Source organism: Artemia franciscana, chromosome 13 (assembly GCF_032884065.1).
Source record: "Artemia franciscana chromosome 13, ASM3288406v1, whole genome shotgun sequence".
Taxonomy (NCBI): domain Eukaryota; kingdom Metazoa; phylum Arthropoda; class Branchiopoda; order Anostraca; family Artemiidae; genus Artemia; species Artemia franciscana.
This window is the reverse complement of record NC_088875.1, coordinates 11,227,121-11,251,985: the sequence shown is the minus strand read 5'-3', so window position 1 is coordinate 11,251,985 and position 24,865 is coordinate 11,227,121. Positions and strand designations below refer to the sequence as shown.

General features: G+C 34.0%; 1 protein-coding gene across 1 annotated transcript in view; it reads right to left on the bottom strand.

Moving 5' to 3' along the window:
- LOC136034517 (DNA damage-binding protein 1-like) overlaps positions 1 to 21,681 on the bottom strand; it is a 35,364-nt gene extending 13,683 nt beyond the window's left edge. Inside the window, exons 1-2 of the mRNA XM_065715744.1 lie at positions 21,583 to 21,681; positions 18,608 to 18,771 (exon numbers count right to left, since the gene is read on the bottom strand). Coding sequence (XP_065571816.1) covers positions 18,608 to 18,769 — 162 coding nt within the window. The 5' untranslated portion in view covers positions 18,770 to 18,771; positions 21,583 to 21,681. The remainder of the gene's footprint in view (positions 1 to 18,607; positions 18,772 to 21,582) is intronic.
- Between the last annotated feature and the right edge of the window lie 3,184 nt (positions 21,682 to 24,865).

Genomic DNA, 24,865 nt, shown 5'->3' with positions numbered 1-24,865 from the left:
TGTTCTTGTGATTCCTCGGCACGCTTTCTTTTCTTACTTTCTCTATCAGCTGCAAGCCTGTTTTTCTGGCTGTTCTTGTGATTCCTCGGCACGCTTTCTTTTCTTACTTTCTCTATCAGCAGCGTGAACGCATTAACGCATGTCTTAAATACCATTAATGACGTCACCGTCAAAGCAAAAATGACGACAACTAATTTCATGACGTCAGTCAACACAGAAACATGACGTCACCTGCGCCCCACCAAGCCCCCCCCGCGCGCGTAAGTCGTTACGCGCCATTGTAGTTGTGTCCCTGTGTCCCACCTGTGAATAGAGATAGATATAAATATATGTTTTTAACTACTTAAAACATGTGAATATACAACATTCTTCGCTGTCCCATTGTCTGTGCATATAAATAGATTGTCAGGTTTACTGACTCTTGAACATGCAACATATAATTGTCCATGGGAAAAACAATCCGTATTCAGATCTATACCTCATTATTCTAATGATGTGTCCCTGTGTCCCGGTCGTCATTTATATTCCCTATGTCCCGGTCGTCAAATGTGTCCCGGTGTCCCAGTTTGTAATTTCTCTTTGAGTGTCCCGGTCGTCATTTATATTCCCTGTGTCCCGGTGTCCCGGCCGTCATTTGTGTCCCGGTGTCCCGGTCTGTAATTTCTATTCGAACAATCCTGTGTCCCGGTCGTCATTTTTATATCCCGCCTGTGCCCCCGGCGTCCCCGTTGTAGTTGTGTCCCTGTGTCCCGGTCGTGATTTGTGTCCGGGTGTCCCAGTCTGTAATTTCTCTTTGAGGTTCCCGGTCGTCACTTATATTCCCTCTGTCTCGGTCGTCATTTGTGTCCCGGTCTGTAATTTCTCTTTGAGTGTTTTTTCTTTTTAGTTTTTTTTAGTTTTTTACCTTTTATCTTTTTTCAGTTTTCTTTTTCTTCTTTATTTTTCAGCGTCACTATGAAGTACATATCGACGAACCTTTGTTTTTTTAACTTAAACTGGTAGGCATTGATGACCTTATCCAAGTCAAAATCCCAAACCCAATCATCATCGCTATCATTTTCAGTTTTGATATGTTTTGACTCTCGCTGTCCAGGTGGATTTTCATCTAACTGCGCGGTTTTGCGTTCAAATACGTTAATGACGTACACCGTCAAAGCAAAATGAAGACAACTAATTTCATGACGTCAGCCGACACAGAAACATGACGTCACCTGATCCACAGATCCACAGACAGACAACTTATTTTTATATATATACTAGCTGTTGGGGTGGCGCTCGCGCCACCCCAACACCTAGTTGGTGGGGGCGCTTCGCGCCCCCCCCAAGCCCCCCCGCGCGCGTAAGTCGTTACGCGCCATATTAGTTACGCGCCATTGTAGTTGTGTCCCTATGTCCCACCTGTGAATATAGATAGATATATATATATATATATATATATATATATATATATATATATATATATATATATATATAATATATATATATATATATATATATATATATATATATATATATATATATATATATATATATATATATATATATATATAACTTGCGATAATACAACATTCTTTGCTGTCCCATTGTCTGTGCATATAAATAGATTGTCAGGTTTACCGACTCTTGAACATGCAACATATAATGGTCCATGGGAAAACAATCCGTATTCAGATCTATACCTCATGATTCTAATGATTGCCCTTGAGCTTTGTTGATGGTGATTGCTAATCGACCATTCCCTGAGTCGCCATCGTCATTTATATATCCCCCTGTGCACCCCGGCGTCCCCTTTGTAGTTATGTCCCTGTGTCCCGGTCGTCATTTGTGTCCCGGTGTTCCAGTCTGTGATTTCTCTTTGAGTGTCCCGGGCGTCATTTATATTCCTTGTGTCCCGGTGTCCCGGTCGTCATTTATATCCCCCTGTGCCCCCCGGCGTCCCCATTGTAGTTGTGTCCCTGTGTCCCGGTCGTCATTTATATTCCCTGTGTCCCGGTCGTCATTTCTATCCCGGTCTGTATATACATTCGTTTTTTAGTTTTGTTTGTCTCCTTTATTTTTTTCCTTTTTTCTTTTTTTTCTTTTTTAGTTTATTTAGATTTTTAGATTTTTTAGTTTTTTTTATTAGTTTTTAGTTTTTTTGTAGTTTTTACCATTTTTTTAGTTTTTTTAGTTTTTTTTTTTTACTTATGTCCTGGTCGTCATTTATACTCCCTGTGTCCCGGTCGTCATTTGTGTCTCGGTGCTTTGTTGATTGCTAATTTGTATTATATTTATATTTATATTTTTTATATTTATTAATATTTTTTTAGTTTTCTTTTTCTCTTATTTTTCAGTTTTTTCCTTTTTTTTAGTTTTTTCTTTTTTAGTTTTTAGTTTTTTTTTGTTTTTTACCTTTTTTTAGTTTTTTTAGTTTTTTTAGTTTTTTTAGTTTTTTAGCTTTTTTAGTTTTTTTATTAGTTTTTAGTTTTTTTTAGTTTTTGCCTTTTTTTAGTTTTTTCAGTTTTTTTAGTTTTTCGTTTTTTACCTTTTTTTAGTTTTTTTTAGTTTTTTAGCTTTTTTAGTTTTTTTTCTTTTTAGTTTTTTTTTTGTAGTTTTTACCTTTTTTAGTTTTTTCTCTTCTTTTGTATTAGTGTGAAATAATTCAGACGTCATATGCGGACAAACACGACGTCACTCGACAGACAGACAGACAGACATAACCCACAAACAACTTATTTTTATATATATTTATTCATATTTTTTTAGTTTTCTTTTTCTCTTTTATTTTTCAGTTTTTTCCTTTTTTTAGTTTTTTTCTTTTTTAGTTTTTAGTTTTTTTTAGTTTTTTACCTTTTTTTAGTTTTTTTTAGTTTTTTTTTTAGTTTTTTTAGTTTTTTAGCTTTTTTAGTTTTTTATTAGTTTTTATTTTTTTGTAGTTTTTGCCTTTTTTTATTTTTTTCAGTTTTTTTTTTAGTTATTAGATTTTTACCTTTTTTTAGTTTTTTTTTAGTTTTTTAGCTTTTTTAGTTTTTTTTCTTTGTAGTTTTTTTTTGTAGTTTTTACCTTTTTTCGTTTTTTTCTTCTTTTGTATTAGTGTGAAATAATTCAGACGTCATATGCGAACAAACATGACGTCACCTGATCCACAGATCCACACACAGACAACTTATTTTTATATATATAGATATACTAGCTGTTGGGGTGGCGCTTCGCGCCACCCCAACACCTAGTTGGTGGGGGCGCTTCGCGCCCCCCCCAAGCCCCCCCGCGCGCGTAAGTCGTTACGCGCCATATTAGTTACGCGCCATTGTAGTTGTGTCCCTATGTCCCACCTGTGAATATAAATAGATATATATATATATATATATATATATATATATATATATATATATATATATATGTTTTTAACTACGTAAAACTTGCGAATATACAACATTCTTTGCTGTCCCATTGTCTGTGCATATAAATAGATTGTCAGGTTTACCGACTCTTGAACATGCAACATATAATGGTCCATGGGAAAACAATCCGTATTCAGATCTATACCTCATGATTCTAATGATTGCCCTTGAGCTTTGTTGATGGTGATTGCTAATCGACCATTCCCTGAGTCGCCATCGTCATTTATATATCCCCCTGTGCACCCCGGCGTCCCCTTTGTAGTTATGTCCCTGTGTCCCGGTCGTCATTTATATTCCCTGTGTCCCGGTCGTCATTTGTGTCCCGGTGTTCCAGTCTGTGATTTCTCTTTGAGTGTCCCGGGCGTCATTTATATTCCTTGTGTCCCGGTCGTCATTTATATTCCCTGTGTCCCGGTCGTCATTTGTATCCCGGTGTCCCGGTCTTTAGTTTTTAGTTTTTTTTCTTTTTAGTTTTTTTTGTAGTTTTTACCTTTTTTAGTTTTTTTTCTTCTTTTGTATTAGTGTGAAATAATTCAGACGTCATATGCGGACAAACACGACGTCAGTCGACAGACAGACAGACAGACATAACCCACAAACAACTTATTTTTATATATATTTATTCATATTTTTTTAGTTTTCTTTTTCTCTTTTATTTTTCAGTTTTTTCCTTTTTTTTAGTTTTTTTCTTTTTTAGTTTTTAGTTTTTTTTAGTTTTTTACCTATTTTTAGTTTTTTTTAGTTTTTTTAGTTTTTTAGCTTTTTTAGTTTTTTTATTAGTTTTTATTTTTTTTGTAGTTTTTGCCTTTTTTTATTTTTTTCAGTTTTTTTTTAGTTATTAGATTTTTACCTTTTTTTAGTTTTTTTTAGTTTTTTAGCTTTTTTAGTTTTTTTTTCTTTTTAGTTTTTTTTGTAGTTTTTACCTTTTTTAGTTTTTTTCTTCTTTTGTATTAGTGTGAAATAATTCAGACGTCATATGCGGACAAACATGACGTCACCTGATCCACAGATCCACACACAGACAACTTATTTTTATATATATATATATATATATATATATATATATATATATATATATATATATATATATATATATATATATATATATATATATCATATATATATATCATATATATCATGAGCCCTCGAATGCCACTCATATCGATAGCTCATATCATGTTCATAAAGAAAAACTTCCCACTCAGGTTTATTAATTGTCCAATCTCAATTACGACAATTCAGCGTTCACTCAATGAAAGCTAGTTTGCAACCTAAATTCCGATATTCTCTAGACATCAATGCATCCACAATGCTATCACATTGTATTGTATTTGTATATTCAAAGTATGAATGATAGAAAATAAAATACGAAAATGAAATATCAAGCCTTCCATCCAACATCACAATAGAACAACTTCCTTGCAACAGCTGGGATCGAACCTAAGTCCCGAGACTCTCTAGACACGGATGCATCCAGAAAGCTGTCACAAGGTATCAAATTTGTATATTCAAAGTATAGATGATAGAAAATTTTAACCATTTGCAATTTTTACAAATTTTATTATATTGTAAAATATTTACAATATATTGTAAGATATTTGTACGTTGCATGTTCAAGGGTCGGTAAACCTGAAAATCTATTTATATGCAGCGACAATTGGACAGCGAAGAATGTTGTATATTCGCAAGTTTTACGCAGTTAATTTGTATTGTTTCTATCTATCTATCTATCTATCTATATAAAAACGAGTTAAAAAAAGTACATAAGGCTTTGTATATACACAGACAATGGGAAAGCCAAGAATGTTGTATATTCGCAAGTTTTACATAGTTCAAAACACATATATAAATCTATCTATATTCATAGATGGTACATAGGGACACAACTACAATGGCGTGTAACTAATATGGCGCGTAACAACTTATGCGCGCGATGAGGCCTGAGGGGGCGCGAAGCGCCCCACCAACTAGGTGTTGGGGTGGCGCGAAGCGCCACCCCAACAGCTAGTTATTATATATATATATATAAATAAATTGTTTGTTTGTGTGTCTGTCGCCTGATGTCATGTTTGTCGACTGACGTCATTATAAGGATTGAGCTGTATGTCGTCATGAAGTTGTTTGTCGACTGACGGCATGTTTGTCAACTGATGAAATTACAGACTGGGACACCGGGACACAAATGACGACCTTGACACAGGGAATATAAATGACGACCAAAATACTCAAAGAGAAATTACATACTGGGACACCGGGACACAAATGACGATGGGGACACAGGGAATGTTCGATTAGTAATCACCTTCAACAAAGCTCAAGGGCAATCATTAGAATAATGAGGTATAGATCTGAGTACGGATTGTTTTTCCCATGGACAATTATATGTTGCATGTTCAAGAGTCAGTAAACCTGAAAATCTATTTATATGCACAGACAATGGGACAGAGAAGAATCTATATATATACATATAATTTGTCTGTGTATGTATGTGTCGAGTGACGTCGTGTTTGTATGTCGACTGACGTCATGTTTGTCGACTGACGTCGTTATAAGGATTGAGCTGTATGCGTCATGAAGTTGTTTGTTGACTGACGTCATGTTTGTCAACTGATGAAATTACCTACCGGGACACCGGGACACAAATGACGACCGGGACAATGACGACCGGGAACCTCAAAGAGAAATTACAGGCTGGGACACCCGGACACAAGTCACGACCGGGACACAGGGAATATAAATAACGACCGGGACACAGGGACACAACTACAACGGGGACGCTGGGGGCACAGGTGGGATATATAAATGACGACTGGGACATAGGGATTGTTCGAATAGAAATCACAGACCGGGGCACCGGGATACAAATGACGACCGGGAAACCGGGACACAAATGACGACCGGGACACAGGGAATATAAATGACGACCGGGACACTCAAAGAGAAATTACAAATTGGCACACCGGGACACAAATGACGACCGTGACACAGGGAATATAAATGACGACCGGGACACAGGGACACATCATTAGAATAATGAGGTATAGATCTGAATACGGATTGTTTTTTCCATGGACAATTAAATGTTGCATGTTCAAGAGTCAGTAAACCTGACAATCTATTTATATGCAACATATATATATATATATATATATATATATATATATATATATATATATATATATATATATATATATATATATATATATATATATATATATATATATATATATATATATATATATATATATATATATATATATATATATATATATATATATATATATATATATATATATATATATATATATATATATATATATATACTAGCTGTTGGGGCGCCATCCCAACGCCTAGTTGGTGGGGGCGCTTCGCGCCCCCCCCCCCCGCTCGCGTAAGTCGTTACGCGCCATATTAGTTACGCGCCATTGTAGTCCCTATGTCCCACCTGTGAATATATATATATATATATATATATATACTAGCTGTTGGGGTGGTGCTTCGCGCCACCCCAACACCTAGTTGGTGGGGCGCTTCGCGCCCCCCCAAGCCCCCCCGCGCGCGTAAGTCGTTACGCGCCATATTAGTTACGCGCCATATTAGTTACGCGCCATTGTAGTTGTGTCCCTGTGTCCCACCTGTGAATATAGATAGATTTATATATGTGTTTCAAACTACGTAAAAATTGCGAATATACAACATTCTTGGCTTTCCCATTGTCTGTCCATATACAAAGCCGTATGTACTAATAATGACGTCATATGCAAACGCTCTTTTTACAAACAAACAAACATGCATACACACAACTCGTTTTTATATAGATAGATAGATAGATAGATACAATACAAATTAACTACGTAAAACTTGTGAATATACAACAGTCTTCGCTGTCCCATTGTCTGTGCGCATAAATAGATTGTCAGGTTTACCGACCCTCAAAGATGCAACATACAATTGTACATTGGTAAAGCAATCTGTATTAAGATCTATACCGCATTTTTCTAGTGATTGCCCTTGAGCTTTGTTGATGGTGGTTGCAAATGCTAATCGAATTGGGAATTGCAATCTTTTAAATTGAAAAAGCAGATCCGTTGGAATCATGGGAATGCGAGGAATAAGAACAGCCTCACCCTCATAAGGCCCTGTCAAGATTGTGGCATCTATTAGGTTTTCCATTGTTTTTTTTTACGGCAAGGCGTCATTTATAACTGCATCTCGCAAATGAATGTATTGTTCAGAGCGGAGCTTGGTCTGATTCAGGCGGATATATAGCAAACGTTCTGATTCAATTTTAGCATACATATCCACGACAAATTGGTGAAACAATTCACGGCATTTTAAAATATAATTTTCTTCATCCTGCCGAATCATTAGTCTATAGGAATAATAATGCATTGCACTGCATTTCTTATTCATTTCTTTGTTAGTGGCTGGATTCATCAATTTAATATTAAAGTGATAGCCGTCGGCTCCATCCCAAAAAATGATAGGATAGTGTAGGGCATCGTAGCATCGATGAGTTTCAGCAATTCTTAACAACTGAGCGTTTCGCTTATGTAGAATAATATCTCGGGGTAAAAACTGATCACCGACCATAACGATTGCCACTTCGTCGATAGTCGGAGCATTGTATCTACGCACATGTTGGCCAGGAGGCGTTTTGTCAGCGGAAATAACAATTTTATGAGTATCAGTAGGCATCAAATCGATGGCTGTTTTGAACAGACGCACTAAATTATTATTTTCGTGGAAAAGATGTTGCAATTGGGAAACGATTGTCCTTTCAACGTTGGGAGAAATTTCGCAACGTGCATTCAATTCAGAATTTCTATCACTGATGAAGTACAATTGTAAAAATTTATGATTCTCGCCTGAGAATGGTAGAAGGGACCCTGCTTTATGATAAATTTGCCCTTTTACTTTGAAAGTAGACATAAATTGATCTGGATTTTCGATTTGGGCTCCAAACGACGTCATTTGGAAACATGAGTTGTATTGTCTGATTTTTGACAAAAAACGCTTAGATTCTGACGTAGTTCCAGTAAGGAAAGTCTTCAATGGCTCTGGTGGTGCAGCCAATAGAGGAAGTTTAACTTTTCCTGAGGCGCAACACATTCCCATTGTTTCACCATTGAATTTCAAGGCCTTGCAATAGGGACAAATTTTAGACATTGTCCCGATTTGAACACATCTACTCAAGCTATAATCATCGACTGGGTTGTACCTGAATGCCAGGCGATAACTTTCAGATTGCTCTGATTCCTCGGCACGCTTTCTTTTCTTACTTTCTCTATCAGCAGCAAGCTTGATTTCTTGCTGTTCTTGTAATTCCTCGGCACGCTTTCTTTTCTTACTTTCTCTATCAGCAGCAAGCCTGATTTCTTGCTGTTCTTGTGATTCCTCGGCACGCTTTCTTTTCTTACTTTCTCTATCAGCAGCAAGCCTGATTTCTTGCTGTTCTTGTAATTCCTCGGCACGCCTTCTTTTTTCACATTCTCTTTTAGCAGCAAGTCTGCTTCTGCGTTGCTCTGGTAGTTCCTCGGCATGCTTTCTGTTCTTTCTTTCTCTATCAGCCTCAAGCCTGTTTCCCTGCTGGTCTTTTGATTCCTCGGCACGCCTTCTTTTTTCACTTTCTCTTTTAGCAGCAAGTCTGCTTTCGCGTTGCTCTGGTAGTTCCTCGGCACGCTTTCTTTTCTGACTTTCTTTATCAGCAGCAAGTTTTTTGGCATAGACTCTTTGAGCATCTTCATCAGTCATTGTAAACTTAAACATTAATAGATTTCTACGCGAACATATGTCTTATATAACTTGAATGACGTCACCTTCAAAGCAAAAATGACGGCAACTAATTTCATGACGTCAGCCGAAACATGACGTCACCTGATCCACAGATCCACAGATCCACAGACAGACAGACAACTTATTTTTATATATATAGATATATATATATATATATATATATATATATATATATATATATATATATATATATATATATATATATATATATATATATTTTTTTTTGTGGCGTCTATCTGCCTTTACAATATCCATTTCATTATTTTTTACAAGGTTTTACAAGTAAATTTTTACAAGTTTCTTATAGGTCACGAAAACATCGAAAACCTGAGAATAATATAATTTACTTAACAATTAACTATGTCAAGGGCACATATCGACTGATACGTTGATGACAGGGATCTTTTGCGTTTTAACAAGGGTTTAGGGGGAATTACATCACAGCCAATGGCAATGTTAGTTCAACCACAAATATAAATTAAACTACTAGCAATATACCTAAACCTCCCCATAGTCACACCTGACGATTAAAAGCTAATATTTATGAACGGTCGTATTTCTTCTTAATGTTAATGTAAAGTTGTCCTACAGAAGTGGAGAATTGTAATAGCTAGAAATATTTTTGATTTTTTTTCATAATTTTCACCAATTATTGTTTACCAGTATCATATCTTTGTATTTTTTGCCACGATTATCTTTTAGGCACAACAAACTGATATTCCTAGCTTCAATCTTTTCTAATTTAAGAAAAAACTATGCTTTCAACCTTTACTCTGAATGTTCAATTTTAAACTTGAACCTTTAAAAATGAAGGTTGCGAAACTCGGTGAATTACGAACAGGATATGGGCATGTTTGAGCCTCCAATCAAACAGATCTAGAACCCTTGTATGATTATGTTTCAAACAAGTTGCCACACGCTTACTTTTCAGCTAAAAAGTTACCAACGAGCTAGGGAACTGGGGGACATCAGAGGAACCAGTGAAATTTTTTAGTACCAAGTTATTACACAAACCTATGGGAGATCAAAAATTCTGATTTTGCCTAAAATTGAAATTGTAATTTCGCAGACAGGAAATTTCCTGGTTCAAACTCCCATCTTTTCTAACGTCAGAAAATCTTATCTTAAACGTTAATCCTGATTCGTCAAGAACGAATTCTGTGCTTGACAGTCGAACGTAGTTCAACACGAAAAATTATGAAGAGGATGTATAACTAGCACAGTAGTCGAGAATAATTTCGACTTTACCCATAAGTATGAAATCAATTAGATAAAGCTCTACTCAGCAAAATTAGAAAAATTCAAAAGAAGCTGAAATTTTAATTCATTCAAGATTATATTTCAATGAAAGCTGTAAATTCAACCAGATTGAACTTAAAATTGTCATAAGGTAGGCAGAATCCTTTGTTAAGAGGATTCTATAGCTTAAACATCATTTTGTTAGTCTTATAGTAGGCTGACTGTCTCAAAGACAAAGGGTCCATTAGTGAATTCTCCCAGGGGGCTACTTATCATTGAAAACAATTGAGAATTTGTGATTTGACTGTGGAATTTGATTGAAAAGACAATCGAACTCTTTAGGCAAAGTTTTCAATCAAAGCGGGTTGCACCGCAGAAAATTCAAAGAGCTGTCGATTGATCAAATGAAATTTCTTTTGAGATGTATTTTCGGCATTTTCCTACCAGGTATACTACAACGTTTTTAGGGACAATCCTTTCCTGAATTTTAAAAAAAAGATTCTGCTCTGTTTGATCAAAAAAAAAATTACACTTCCTAGTTATATAAGTTTCTCTAAAACTGAATATATCTATATTCAGCACAAAACAAGAGGAGTTCCAAGGTTTTTCTAAGATTTCAGGTAAAGCAGGTGCTGGATTTTAATTTTTTTCGTTTAATTTAATTTAATTTTTATGGGTACCATGGTACCTATATAGGTACCATAATATATAATTATATTTTATATAATTTTTATGATTTTATGTTTAAAATAATTTTTATTAATTTTTATAATTTTAAATTTAATTGTAATTATAATTTAATTTTATATGTTATGGTAATTTTATAATCAATTCTAAATAGTTTGGTCACACAAACTAAAAAAGTTTATAATGGACGAGATAACATGATTCTTTATGGTATCGGATCCCCAAAAAATCATTTATTATAAATTAGTCACGCAATACCAAGGACGAAGGATGATGGCCAAAGATCTAGCTCCAAAGTCTGGAAAGATGCAAGCAACTATTGACGTTACAAACGTAACGAAACAGTATTCTTTATCCCTTAATTGTCTCCCCAAAAATAAAATGGGCCCCATTTCAAGAGAAGTTAGCTATTTACTTTACACAAAAACTGAGTAAGCTACAGGCTGGTTTGAAAGACATCTGGGATAGCAATCCATATGTTTATATAGCAATCCTGGTTTATATGTTATCTTATTAAACGAAAAATAATTGTATATACGTACATTTATTTGTTTTAAATTTTTTCTTGAAAGTACCTTTTATATTTTGGATTTTAGACTTTCGATTTTTATTTCAGAAACAATTTAACATATTTATAATATGGGCCCCATTTGAACAGAAGTTAGCTATTTACTTTACACAAAACTGAGTAAGCCACACGCTGGTTTAAAAGACACCTGGGATAGCAACCCATCACCATACCTGGTTTATATGTTATCTTATTAAACGAAAAATAATTGTATATAAGTAAATTTATTTGTTTAAATTTTTTCTTGAAAGTACTTTTTATATTTTGTATTTTAGACTTCCAATTTCTATTTTTGGAAATATTTTTTTTAATACAGCTCATATATTTTTGTCTGAAAATTGGCATATTACCATTTTTCGCTAAAAAAAAAAATGATCTTGATAGATCACAGCTTCGAGGAAATTCATTTAGGGCCTTAATTTTGGGAAAAAAAGTTTTTCATATGAGAAACACCCCAAATGCTTGGAATAGTTACAATGAACTTGCTGAAGATGAGTGTCTAATAAATATTTTAAGAAGCACATCACAGTTCAAAGTGATAGTCAATAATAGAATAATTTGCGAGCATAATTATGCAAAATATTTCCCGAATAAAATAAAATGAAAATAAAGTTGTTTTGCTAAAGGGATTTTAAAAAATGTATTTCTTTTCACGGAGCCAAGTTCAGTTCCCTAATTGGTATTAGCTCCTTAAAAGAAAAAGAGCCAATACCATATTAAGGCCGAAATGTTTATCTGACTCAGTAACAAAAATGAATATAAAAAAATTGTTTGTTTTTTTTAACTCACCCCCCCCCCCCTAAAAAAATCCTGTATAGGTTCTTGGAAAGAGCTTAAATTCAATCAAGTGACTGAACTAAACAACATCTATTATTGCATGTACAGCAAACAAAATAAACAAATAAAATCAAAATACATGATTTCATAACCCCTTTTATTTGGCAACATAGATAGTATCCCATAAAAAAAAAATCAGCTTTAAAAGACATTAATTACAAATTAAAACTAACCTTTCTTAACTTTGTCCGTTATTTGAACAACGGATGTATGAAGGAGGGGAGGGGCGTCAGACCAACCAAATCACCACCCAAATATCTAAATTCACCACCCAAGTCTTAAGTTTTCTTGATGTTTTGAGAGTTTCTTATTTAAATTATTATTTTTTATTTCTCTCCCCCCCCCGAAAAAAAGAAAAGTTATCATTGGGCCCACCGAAAAAAAAAATCTTGTGTATATACTTGAGTTGAACACGATAACCAGGTTGCAGCTTTAATAGTAAAACGTGGCTTATCATAACCTTTTTTTAAATGTTGTTCAAAACATCATTACTTTCAAACTTCAATAAATTTGGCAAGTATAATGAGATTATCGACTGATCACCAATATAAGTTAGTATAAATCATAGATAACAGTCTTTAAAACATTTTTTATTTTAGGGTAAACTTTTAAATTAGGACAAAAAAAAATCAAAACTGAGGAAGTTTTTCAATCAGCTTGCGATTTTCAAGACTAAACAAGTGAAAACACTAAAGTGTTAAAGATATTTAGCAATACTTCTTATTCAAAGTCAGTTTTATATTTGAGCAGACTTTCATAAAGAATTGTGACAAAAATTCAAACTTTGATTGAGGAAGGTACAGTCGCTCTCAAATACTCAATAATATATGTTTTAAGTTTTAATGTTGCTTTTTACCTTCAACTAAAAAGAATGCTTCTCATTCAGTTTCTGGCCATTTTTTTAGTCATATCAGGACCCTCTCCCCATGTTACAATTTTCCCTTGAAAATCCATCCGTCAGAAAATTACCCCCCCCCCAAAAAAAAAATGTCGTACATTTCCGACTAAAAATTATTAAAACAAATAACAGTTTGAATAGGGAAAAGTCCTTTTATTAGACAGTGAAAAAAAAAAGAAAATTAAAAAATATACTGGATATTTTGATCACATATAGTGACCATCAGCAGAATGATCATCAGTGATCATCGTCATTCCTGCTTATGACAAGCACCGTATATTTGATCGGTTTATCCAGTAGATTTTCTTGTTTTTTTTTTTTTCTGTCTAATAAAAGGATTTATCCTCAGAGTCATAGTCATTGAAGCTTTCAACTATGCTGAATCGAACGGCTATTTCAAAATTTTGGATCAGATATCTTTTGGGAAAAAGGTCATGGGAGGGGAGCTAGTTACCCTCCAATCTTTTAGGTCACTTAAAAATGCCACTAGAACTTTCGATTTCCACTCGAATGAGCCCTACCTCGATCTTTTAGCACCATTAGCTTGGCATAATCATCCCTGGAAAAAAAAATTAACATACATCTGTAATCTTTCTTCTGGCAAAAAAATTTAAAATTACACGTTTTTGTTTATAGGAGCTTGAAACCTTTACTGTTAGGTTCTATAACATGCTGAACTTGATGGTGTGATTTTCATTAAGATCGTTTAAATTTTTGGGATTCTTCACCCAAAAAATAACTTTAACAAAAAATTTTGTTAAAAAATAACAAAAAATAAGGTAAATTTTCTCCAGCCCACAGCTTTTGATGGGTAACATTAAACTTAATGAATCTTATATATTCAAAATCAGCACAAACAGCAAATCCTTTTGGTGAATCTATCATCATTATCTAAATTCCATTTGTTATAGTTTTGATTACTATTTGACTATGTTGTCCTTACTTAAAAGTTTGTTACCACAACCTGTTTGATATAACTTGAAATCTAGTCAATCCTAACCTGCTGCACCAAAGGGTATTGTTAAGACAGAAGCCCATAATCACCTAATAGAAGGAGAAGAGTATTAGAGCCAGATAGGAGAGAAAACTTTGGTACTCTAACATGAATTTAAAAGAAATTAAACATACTAGTACCACTGCTAGGTCAAGCTTGCTCAGCATAATTAGGAAAATTGAAACAAACCTTAATTTTAATATATTTAAATTTATTTTAATTAACAACCTTAGTTTATTTGCCCACAATCAGAAATCATCTGAAAAAAATGCAGATTTATCGCTTTCTAATAAAACGTCTATACCTGCTGCACCAAAGGGTATTGTTAAGACAGAACAAAAGTAAAAAAGTTCAAAATAGGGATGATACCTAAAATAATTTTATATTTCACTGTCAATAAAAAGGTATCATCCCTATTTTGAACTGTTTTACTTTCGTCATGGAAAGGCAGTGTGGTCTTCGAAGTTATCTACGTTAAGACAGAAGCCCATAATCACCTAACAGCATAACAGCATAATAAACAGCATAATCTCAGCATAATTAGGAAAATTGGAACAAACCATAATTTTAATATATTTAAATTTATTTTAATTAACAACCTTAGTTTATTTGCCCACAATCAGAAATCATCTGAAAAAAATGCAGATTTATCGCTTTCTAATAAAACGTCTATACCTGCTGCACCAAAGGGTATTGTTAAGACAGAACAAAAGTAAAAAAGTTCAAAATAGGGATGATACCTAAAATAATTTTAAATTTCACTGTCAATAAAAAGGTATCATCCCTATTTTGAACTGTTTTACTTTCGTCATGGAAAGGCAGTGTGGTCTTCGAAGTTATCTACGTTAAGACAGAAGCCCATAATCACCTAACAGCATAACAGCATAATAAACAGCATAATCTCAGCATAATTAGGAAAATTGGAACAAACCATAATTTTAATATATTTAAATTTATTTTAATTAACAACCTTAGTTTATTTGCCCACAATCAGAAATCATCTGAAAAAATTCAGATTTATTGCTTTTTAAACTATTTTATAGATTATAAAATAGTCAGGGCTGGGTTATATGCAGAAAATGGGCTAATTTCGAGAACATTATACAGAAATTTACCTATTGTGTTCCTTTGGCAAAAATGGTTCATAAATTTTTGGTACAATCGAAAACATTAGCAAAGAAAGATAAAAATATGAATTGTTTTTCATTTCATGTTTGTATAACTTTGACTTTGCTAGATAATACTATGCAGCACTTGTCTTTTTCTTCTTGAAAAACATGAGTTTCTTCCCTCATCAGTTTCCCACTGCTGAAATCTATTTTGCCAGTTTTAGAGTTAACTTTGCAATCATTTGCATGAATCCAATTGGCTGTGCAGCATGTAAATCAACAAAACATACCTGTCAGTCATTCCAATGTCCTGAGATGAAAAAGCAAATAGAATGATTTTACTTTCGTACACACTAGTGGTTCAGTCTCAAATATAGACCATGCCGCATGCACATTAAACATGAGTGGCACAGTTAGCGTGCTAATGGAAGTCACTCCACCGACCATATTCCATTGAAGCATGTGTTAATGTGTGTATTACTAAGGAAAAAAGTACTTCACAGTGGTACAAAATAAAGATTGGTTAAAGGCCGACTTTGCTCTTTATCAGACAGTACTCAACAAGACGCTTCAGAAGATCAATGTACCATATAATCTCCTACAAGCCAACGAGCAAAGGAATATCCACGAAACTAAAATGCAGCTCAACGGCTTTTGCACTGAAATCACTCATGCACTACTAACTGCAGAACAGGCTGCTATTCCCGTTAGGAAAACTCGTAAACATACTGAAATCCCTGGGTTCTCAAAGAATTGAGAGCTAGTGAAAGTGTGTCAAGATGCTAAGTCTTGGTTCTAGGTATAGAGGGAAGGCAGTTGCCCTAAATCTGGTGTTTTGAATTGTCTCTGTTTACACACAAAACGCATATTTGAAAAAGCCCTCAAACAGCATTGTACAAATGTGAAAATATACAGAGAGAATAATCAACAATCCAAAGTCGCCTATGGAAAGATTGCCAAGAAACACCTTAGTCCATGCCTTGTGACCCAAACGACTGACAAGCCTACTTTACAAGTGAATTTAGTGCCCCAGATCCCAGTGTAGCAAGGTCTTATATCAAGCAACTTGAATCTGTGCTATCGAATTTGAATCTTTCAGACTTTACTGTAACTGTTTTGGATGTAACTGCAAGTTGGAAAAGTAAAATCGCGCGGAGTTGAGGGTTTGTGTGCACTTCACCTTGTGAATGGTACTCACCCTTTGTATATGTTAACATTATTGTACCAGATCATATTTGTAGTTGGTATTGTGTCTGATGTTTTCTGTAGAGGACAACTTACGCCCATCCTGAAAAAAGGGAAGCCAGCTAACATCTGCTCCTCCTATCACCCAATTATTGTGTTGCCAGTTTTATGTAAGCGTTTTGAAATGCTTATATTGTCCAATGTTGGAAACTGCTGCCAAACCACCAGTTTGGCTTTACAGTAGGTCTTGGTTGCGCTGATGCTCTGTTCACCCTTGCTGCTATTTTGTCTGATTCTGTGGCAACAGGTGACCCATTAGTAATTGGCTTTAAGTTGAAAAAATAAAATTGCGCGGAGTTGAGGGTTTGTGTGCACTTCACCTTGTGAATTTTTTGATCCATTCAAAAGATCAAAAGATCCATTCATCTTTTGTATGAAATGTTAACATTATTGTACCAGATCATATTTGTGGTCAGTACTGTGTCCAATGTTTTCTGTAAAGGACAACTTATGCCCATCCTGAAAAAAGGGAAGCCAGCTAACATCTGCTCCTCCTATCACCCAATTACTGTGTTGCCAGTTTTATGTAAGCTTTTTGAAATGTTTATATTGTCCAATGTTAGAAACTGCAGCCATATGCCAAACCACCAGTTTGGCTTTACAGTAGGTCTTGGTTGCGCTGATGCTCTTTTCACCCTTGCTGCTATTTTGTCTGATTCTGAGGAAACAGGTGACCCATTAGTTATTGGCTCTTTTGATGTAAGTAGGGTGTTTGACTTGTTGGTCCATTTGCAGATCCTTTTAGAAGCATATAAACAAGGGCTAAATCTGTGGATCGTCAGAGCTGTATATTATCAGTAAAATAACCTTAGAGCGCAAATCAAAATATCCTCAAGTCCAGCTGAGTCCATTGTCATACTGGTTTGTAAAGGGGTCAGGCAAGGCTCAGTTTTGTCCCTGAGTTTGTAGAGCAATAGTATTCTGCTAGCACAAGCCCAGGTAGATATGTCTTGTGTTTCAAAAGGGATTGGCCTTTTGTTGATCACATATGCTGATGACCTACTTAATTCAAATTAGGTCTGCCAATTGACTATTGAAGAATTTTGGTTTTTTGAGAGGGGAATATAGTAAAGTAGGTTTATCATTTAATGTGTCTAAATTGGCTGTGCTGTTCTTCAATGAAGGATATTATGAGGAAAAAATTCCTTCTTTTTTTCTAAAGAGAGAGAAAGATGGGTTTATTAATATAAATAAACAAAACAAAACAAGCAAATGCCTGAAGCAAAGCTTGAAGTCAGTTCAAATTTAGGCAATTCAGCTGTTAAGCCATTTGAGAGCATTACCTACCTTGGTTTACCAATTGGTTGAAGCCTCTACTCCACAGGAATGTTGCTTTACAACATGTAGAGGCAAAAATATGGACTGCTTACAGATCAATCATTGGTAACAGACATAGATATCTTGTGTTGCTGTATAATACCATTGCTCTCCAACATGTACTGTATATAGCACCTTTTGGAAATATTTGTTCTCCTCCCCATGTAAAAAAGTAAGAGTTCTGTTTTTTGATTTGTGAAGTTCCTTCTGAGACTTCCTCCATGGACAAGGAACTCATATATTATGCATAATTATGGAGTGTCCAATCCAACAGTTTGCATAAACCTGGCCATAGAGAATTTCCTGGAAAACGCTAAGGGAAGGACAAACCTACGGCTAGCTATCATGTGTCAGTAGTTTTGTTAGCGTACATAGTGTGTATATACTCATTGGATGTTTTTAGCATGATTTTCTTTTCTTTTTTCATTTGTACTCTGATGTAATTCCAATGAATTTTTGGGTAATAAGTACTTACTTAATATGAACAAAATCCTAAGACCTAGTTCAATTAACCATTAGAGTAATAAAAATTATTACCTCTTTAAGAGGTTTAAGTCCTTCTGGTGCAACTCTGAATATTTCCAATATGTTACCCTTGATAAGAATGAGATCCAGTTGATTTGCTTGTGTAAAACTCCCAGTTAAGCATGATGTTACAGCAGATGGTTTTGATGCAGTAACTATATAATTATGAGCCATGTCTGAAAAAAAAATCAGAACAAACATATGAATGAGAATATATAAATAAAAAAGGATTAGAAATATATGAAAGTCTCTTACAAAGGATTCTGATGACTTTAGCATCATGTCATTGCATAAGGGTTGCCAGACACTAGATGGCATTGGTGTTTAACACTGGCACCAGTTTCTACTCTTATAAGTTACCCATATTCTTTGCTACAGCAGTTACATGACCTTCTTGTGGTGCTACAACCTTTGTACCACTTTCAAATTGTCACTCATGGGAACAGCAAAGAAACCAATGAATAAACAAATTCTATCAGAGGCATTAAAACAAATCATATGTTTTCTAATTAAAGCAAATGGCAAGACTACAGTAAAATGTGGAGATGCTGAGAAAAAAAATACTGATAAATATAGGTAAAACAATGAGGAAAAATGAAAAGTGGCATGAGTAAGTGAAGTTTCTATCAATTATTTTGCAAAGAGAAACAACTTAGTATTTATTTTTAATGATAAAAAATATTAAAATTACAAATCCAAATCAAATAAATGTACATTAAGAACCAGTATAGTAGCTAGAACATCCATGGAAAGGAAAAATTGACCAAGGCTTATAACCTACCAAGGACCAGCAGTCAAAATATTTAAGAAACGTCTTACTGTAGTACAACCATGAAATATATGATTAAAACCTGACTAACAGATAAGTCAATCATAAAAAAGTCCCAAACTTTATATTTTGGGAATTATTTCCATTTTACATAGTCTTGACATCTACCAAAATCTGAATTTTCCAGAAAATACCAAATAAAAATACACTGATATAAAATAGTTGCTTATCTTAGTATTAGCTCTGTGCTTTAGATGATAATATATCAAACTAAGGTAATGCATCAGTTGATTCCAGGGATGCATAAGACAGTTACCAGATTATTGTCTAAATACATAAAACAAAATATGTTTATTAGATTTTCTGAACTTCTTCTACTTTAACTGCATAATTTGCCTGTTATGCCCAAATATATTTTTAAACAAATCCATATCTTTAAGATTGCAGATTTTGTTGGTTTGTGACATAGTAATAGTCTGGCTTATTTTCTCTTTGGACCAAATATCATAATAACAAGTTTCTTCCTTCATTAAACTCAGAAATTATCTAGTTACTAGATTTTCAGAGATATTTGAACAAGATTTCAAGGATATGCAAATATATTTCATAAATTTTGCCAAAAAAAAAACACTGACATGGCTTGAAATTCTACTCAAATAACAGGAATTGCATTTTCAGAACTAAAGCCAGAGAAAAAGAAACTGCCTGAAAATTAAGGTAAGATGTTGTTTTGCCAAAATTTTAGTAGATATAGACCTGTCATGTAGGCAAATTTTAGGACTCTCTAGAGGGGGAAGGAGTAGAGGTATGGTCTTCAAAATAACTTCCTGAGACATACTTTAGACTGTAGACCTATCCTTAAAAGTTTCATTCTTCTAATCTAATCCCTAGTTACCAGTTTAGAGCACTTGGAATTAGAGTAAACATTTACCATAGAATTTTATCCAGTAAAATTCTAGTTAATTGACTTCTTGCTATCTCAGAAAGCATTTAGGTTAGGAAAATGAAACTTTCAGAGATGAATCTACAGACTAAAGAATGTCCCAGGAAACTACTTTGAAGTATCTGCCTCTACTCCTTCTCTCTGTAGAGGGCCCTGACCTTTGATGACCTTTAAAATTATGTGTGTTATAAAAGTGAAACCTTGCAAAATAAATCTTCTGCTTAATTTAAGTATACCAAAATTGTTTTCAGCTTCATAACTTTACTCAATTCCATTTTATAAGGTTTTAAAGATTTGCAAATACATTTCCTAAGTTTTGAAAAAAAAAACATTCATATGGCTCAAAATTCTACTCAAATAACAGGAACTGTATTTTCAGAATTAAAGGCAGAGAAAAAGCAGCTGGTAACTGAAAATTAAGTTAAAATGTTGTTTTGTCAAAATTTCAATAGGTATAGACATGTCATGTAGGCAAATTTCAGGTCCCTCTAGAGGGAGAAGGAGTTGAGGTGGGTACTTCAAAATACCTTCCCAGTATATACTTTAGCCTGTAGACCCATGTCTGAAAGTTTCATTTTCCTGACCTAAACCTTTTCCAAGATAGCAAGAAGTCAATTAACTAGAATTTTACATTTAATCCAAAGTTTTATAAATGTCATCAAAGGTCACTGTCCTCTATAGGGAGAAGAAGTTGAAATTTTAATTTCCTTAACCTAACCCCTTTCCAAGATAGTAGTGAAAAGTAGCTAAACTAAAATTTTACCATTCTCTTTTTTGCTATTTTTATGTGTTTTTTAACATAAAATTAGCAATATAAAAAGTGTCTTTTTGTTTAAAGATGTCTTCTTCTGACCAGGTGTCCATTATTTTCTATAGTTTGGGCTAAATATTTGCACACTAGGGAGGGGCAAGGGTAAAACAAACGGAAATACTTTCAGGAAAGATATAAGCATGATGGGTTTTCATTATGTTGTTTGAGAAATTTTGTAGTGTTTCCTTTACATCAGCCTAAACTGTACACTGATACACTTAGTTCATAACAGAGGATAAACTACACTGCTACAAAAATTAGCATCTCCATATATGTATGCTATGCAACATTCAGACTGTATTAGCCTAAGCTATTAGTCTACCTGTGTAAGGGATATATTCCCAGTGATCTAAATCCCTTCCTAGGGTTAATGCTCGGTAGTAAAAGTTAATACAGTCTTTTTTAAATAATGATCAATTTATGACACCTATAATTAATCTTTATTATTAGTAAGAATAACAGACCTGGCGTGATTTGTTTTTTTTTTGTATTATTCTTCAATCTCTTCTTCTATTACTAAGTTAAATATTCACGATCACCCCTAGTTAACTTTAGGCTGTCTGGCAAACAATTATGGCAAATTTTATAGACTAGATTCTGAGATTTTCGCTGTCAGATTCCGTTGTTACCTGAAGTTTCGTTAACTTTTTGAATGGGACTTCTGGGATTATAGTTTTATAGTATATAAAATTAGGGAAGTAATGGTGATTGACTTCAAACCATACAGAAATTTATAGACCTGTATTTGGGGTTTCAACACTTACTCGAGCATAAAAATTGAGGACTACAATTTGACTTACAACAACCGAAGAAGGAGTAAAATTTGCCATAGAAGAATATCGTTCAAGTTTAACGGTTTTTCAAGTCTCATATTTCGAATTGCAAACAAGAAAAAATTTCTCGTTTGCAATTTGAACAGCTCTTTCTCAAAGGCAATATAACAATTTGAACAGCTCTTTCTCAAAGGCAATATAACAAAAATCACTATTCCAGCTTTATTTGGAGATGAAAAATGTATTAAACAGCCTTAAAATTTTAAGCATCCTTTAGTTTGTAATTAAATGTTTCTTTGTTTAGCCTTGGCATGATGAAATCGATAATAGATAATAGTACAGCTTAGCCCTCGCGAAAAATAGTTTGATCCTAAAAATGTACTTTTTAAAAGTTCAGTCTCTCCCTCTACCGATAAAATATCCCATTAAAAAACTTATCCAGTTTTTAATACATAGCTATGCTTTGCTGTGAAATCTTTGATGAGACTACATAAGCACTCGTATAATAATTGTATTTAGCTCAAAGCCAAATAACATCGAGACCTTAAAAATATGTAGATTTAGCAATTGATAATTTGAGCTAATGAGAATCTTTCAAAATATTTTTCTGTCAAGTAGAAAATTCGATGAAAAATCTTGTTTTTTGAAATTAAGGCCTATCATTATGATATTAGTAAAATCTTATTGTAAATGAGACTTTAGCAGCCCAAAGAAAATCACGACCGCCATTTAGAGACTTAGTCTAATTTTATAATGTTTAATGATTTTTTATAATGTTAAATGATTTTTTATAATAGTTTTTAAATTTTTATAATTGTAGCTGTTAATTTTTCAATCTTGGGTAAAAAATATCACTGATGAATAAAAGAAGCCCAAAACGAGGAGAAATTAAAATAAAAACACATGGTAAACGTGAAAATAGCAGATGCTGCTATAGTTGAGTAACCGAATCCTAAAATGAACTGAAATTAAAAAGAATAACTACGTCAGACTTCAAAGAAGAGAAACTACCACGAACAAGGAACAGAACAAATGTCCCCTTTCAAATATAGGATTGAGTATCATTCGTATGATAATGAAAACGATAAGTGTTTTGAAGGATATGATTTTTACTTGTCAAAATATCAATAAAATTCGTTTAACAATCAGAATGACCTGAAAGTCTTAAAATGAAAGTATGAAAGTAAACCGACTTTTCAATATATGATGATAGTAATTTATATATACGTCGGCATCTTTTGATTTTACAGTACAAAAGAGAAAATACTAAAAAATTAAGCGTTCGTGTCAAATGGGTTGCCGAAAACATTTTGAAGGGAGCTCATTCGATTGGAAATTAAAAGTTCCAGTGATCTTCTTAAGAGTAAATTGTAACTGGAGGGTAAACAACTTTCTTTCCGGGTATCCATTCTGTCAAGCATAGCGGGAAGGTCCAGTAAGTATGTTTTTAGAGATGACAAGAACCCCCAAAGACCTTGAGGCAAGGGCTGTAGTTTATACATTACATCTTTTGTTTACATATGGTACTTCTTATTGGAAAAGAACGATATGTCTGATCTCTGGTGTTTGAATTAGCTAAAGGTATTGAGCTGAAGCTTTTGGAGGATGGTGAACTAAATCAAAATACATACTATTGCTACTACTGCCACTGCTACTACTACTACTACTGCTACTAATACTACTACTAATACCACTACTACTTCTACTGCGACTATTGCTAAGACTAAGGGTACTAGAGTTAAATTTTCAAAGAATGTTAAAGGGGAATTTGAACTAAATGATTAAATCAAAGCAAACTATGTGCATGCCAGTTGTCGATAAGGTGCATCAGCAATACCTTAGGAACGCCTTCGAGTATTAGTTTGAAACTTATATGGTATCCTGAGGGGGATGTTGAACTAATCGAAAGGCACTTTATGCATACTACTACTAATAATTTTTCTCCTACTACTGCTACTGCTACTATTAGTGCTAAAGCTGTTGCTGCCTCCACTTTTAGAACTACATGGATAGCAATGTTAAAAATGTGGCTAAAACTTTTCGGACATGATGATGGGTGTTCAATTGACCGAGAGCAATATGTGCATACTACCACTGCTATTACTTCTACTACTACTATTAGTACACCTACTAATACAACTACTACAACTACTACTGCTGCTAAGATTGCTCCTATTACTAAAGTTAAGGGAATTAAGGTGAAAATCTCAGGGGATATTGAGGGGAAACTTGAACTAAATAAAGACACACAACAAAATGCACTTTGTTCTTACAACTATTACTGGTTCTACTATTCTTGCTACTAGTACTACTATTGCTACTTCTACTGCTATTACTACTGCTACTACCGTGACTAAAGCTAATGGTCCTAAAGTGAAAATTTCAGGGACTATTGAGATGTTGAACTAAATCAAAACTTTTACTCGTACTTTTACCTGTTGTGGGTCAAGATGCGGACACCTCAGCTGGCATATAGAAGACTCTATATGGTTGATCCCCATTTATCCCATCCTTGCGCCAACTACTTAGTATATCGGAGACAGCAGTTTTCCCGTTTTTTTGGGAAATTTTCTAAATCCTCCCATGAAGTCGTGGTTACTGTGGTTATTTTTAGCAGTTCCTTACCAATTATTCAGTTTAGAGCTAGTTCGCCTGTGTCAATTTGTCAAAAGAGCAGCTAGAAGCACTTGCTTGATGATGCGTTCATTCAGTCTTCTCAGGACATGGTCGAGCCATCACATTCTTCTTTGTTATTCTACTATTCTTCTACGGATTCTACTACATAGCTAACTTAAAAGAGCTAAAGTACATCCAGGCTGTGAAAATGGCAGAGATGCAATATTTCAGAACCGGAATAGAGTATTAAGTAAAAAATTTCAGCGAAAGGTAATGTTGTTGTGAAGCTATACCATAAGGTATCATGTACATAATGGATGTCAAAAAGGTGTACCAAGAACATCTAAGAAATGCATGA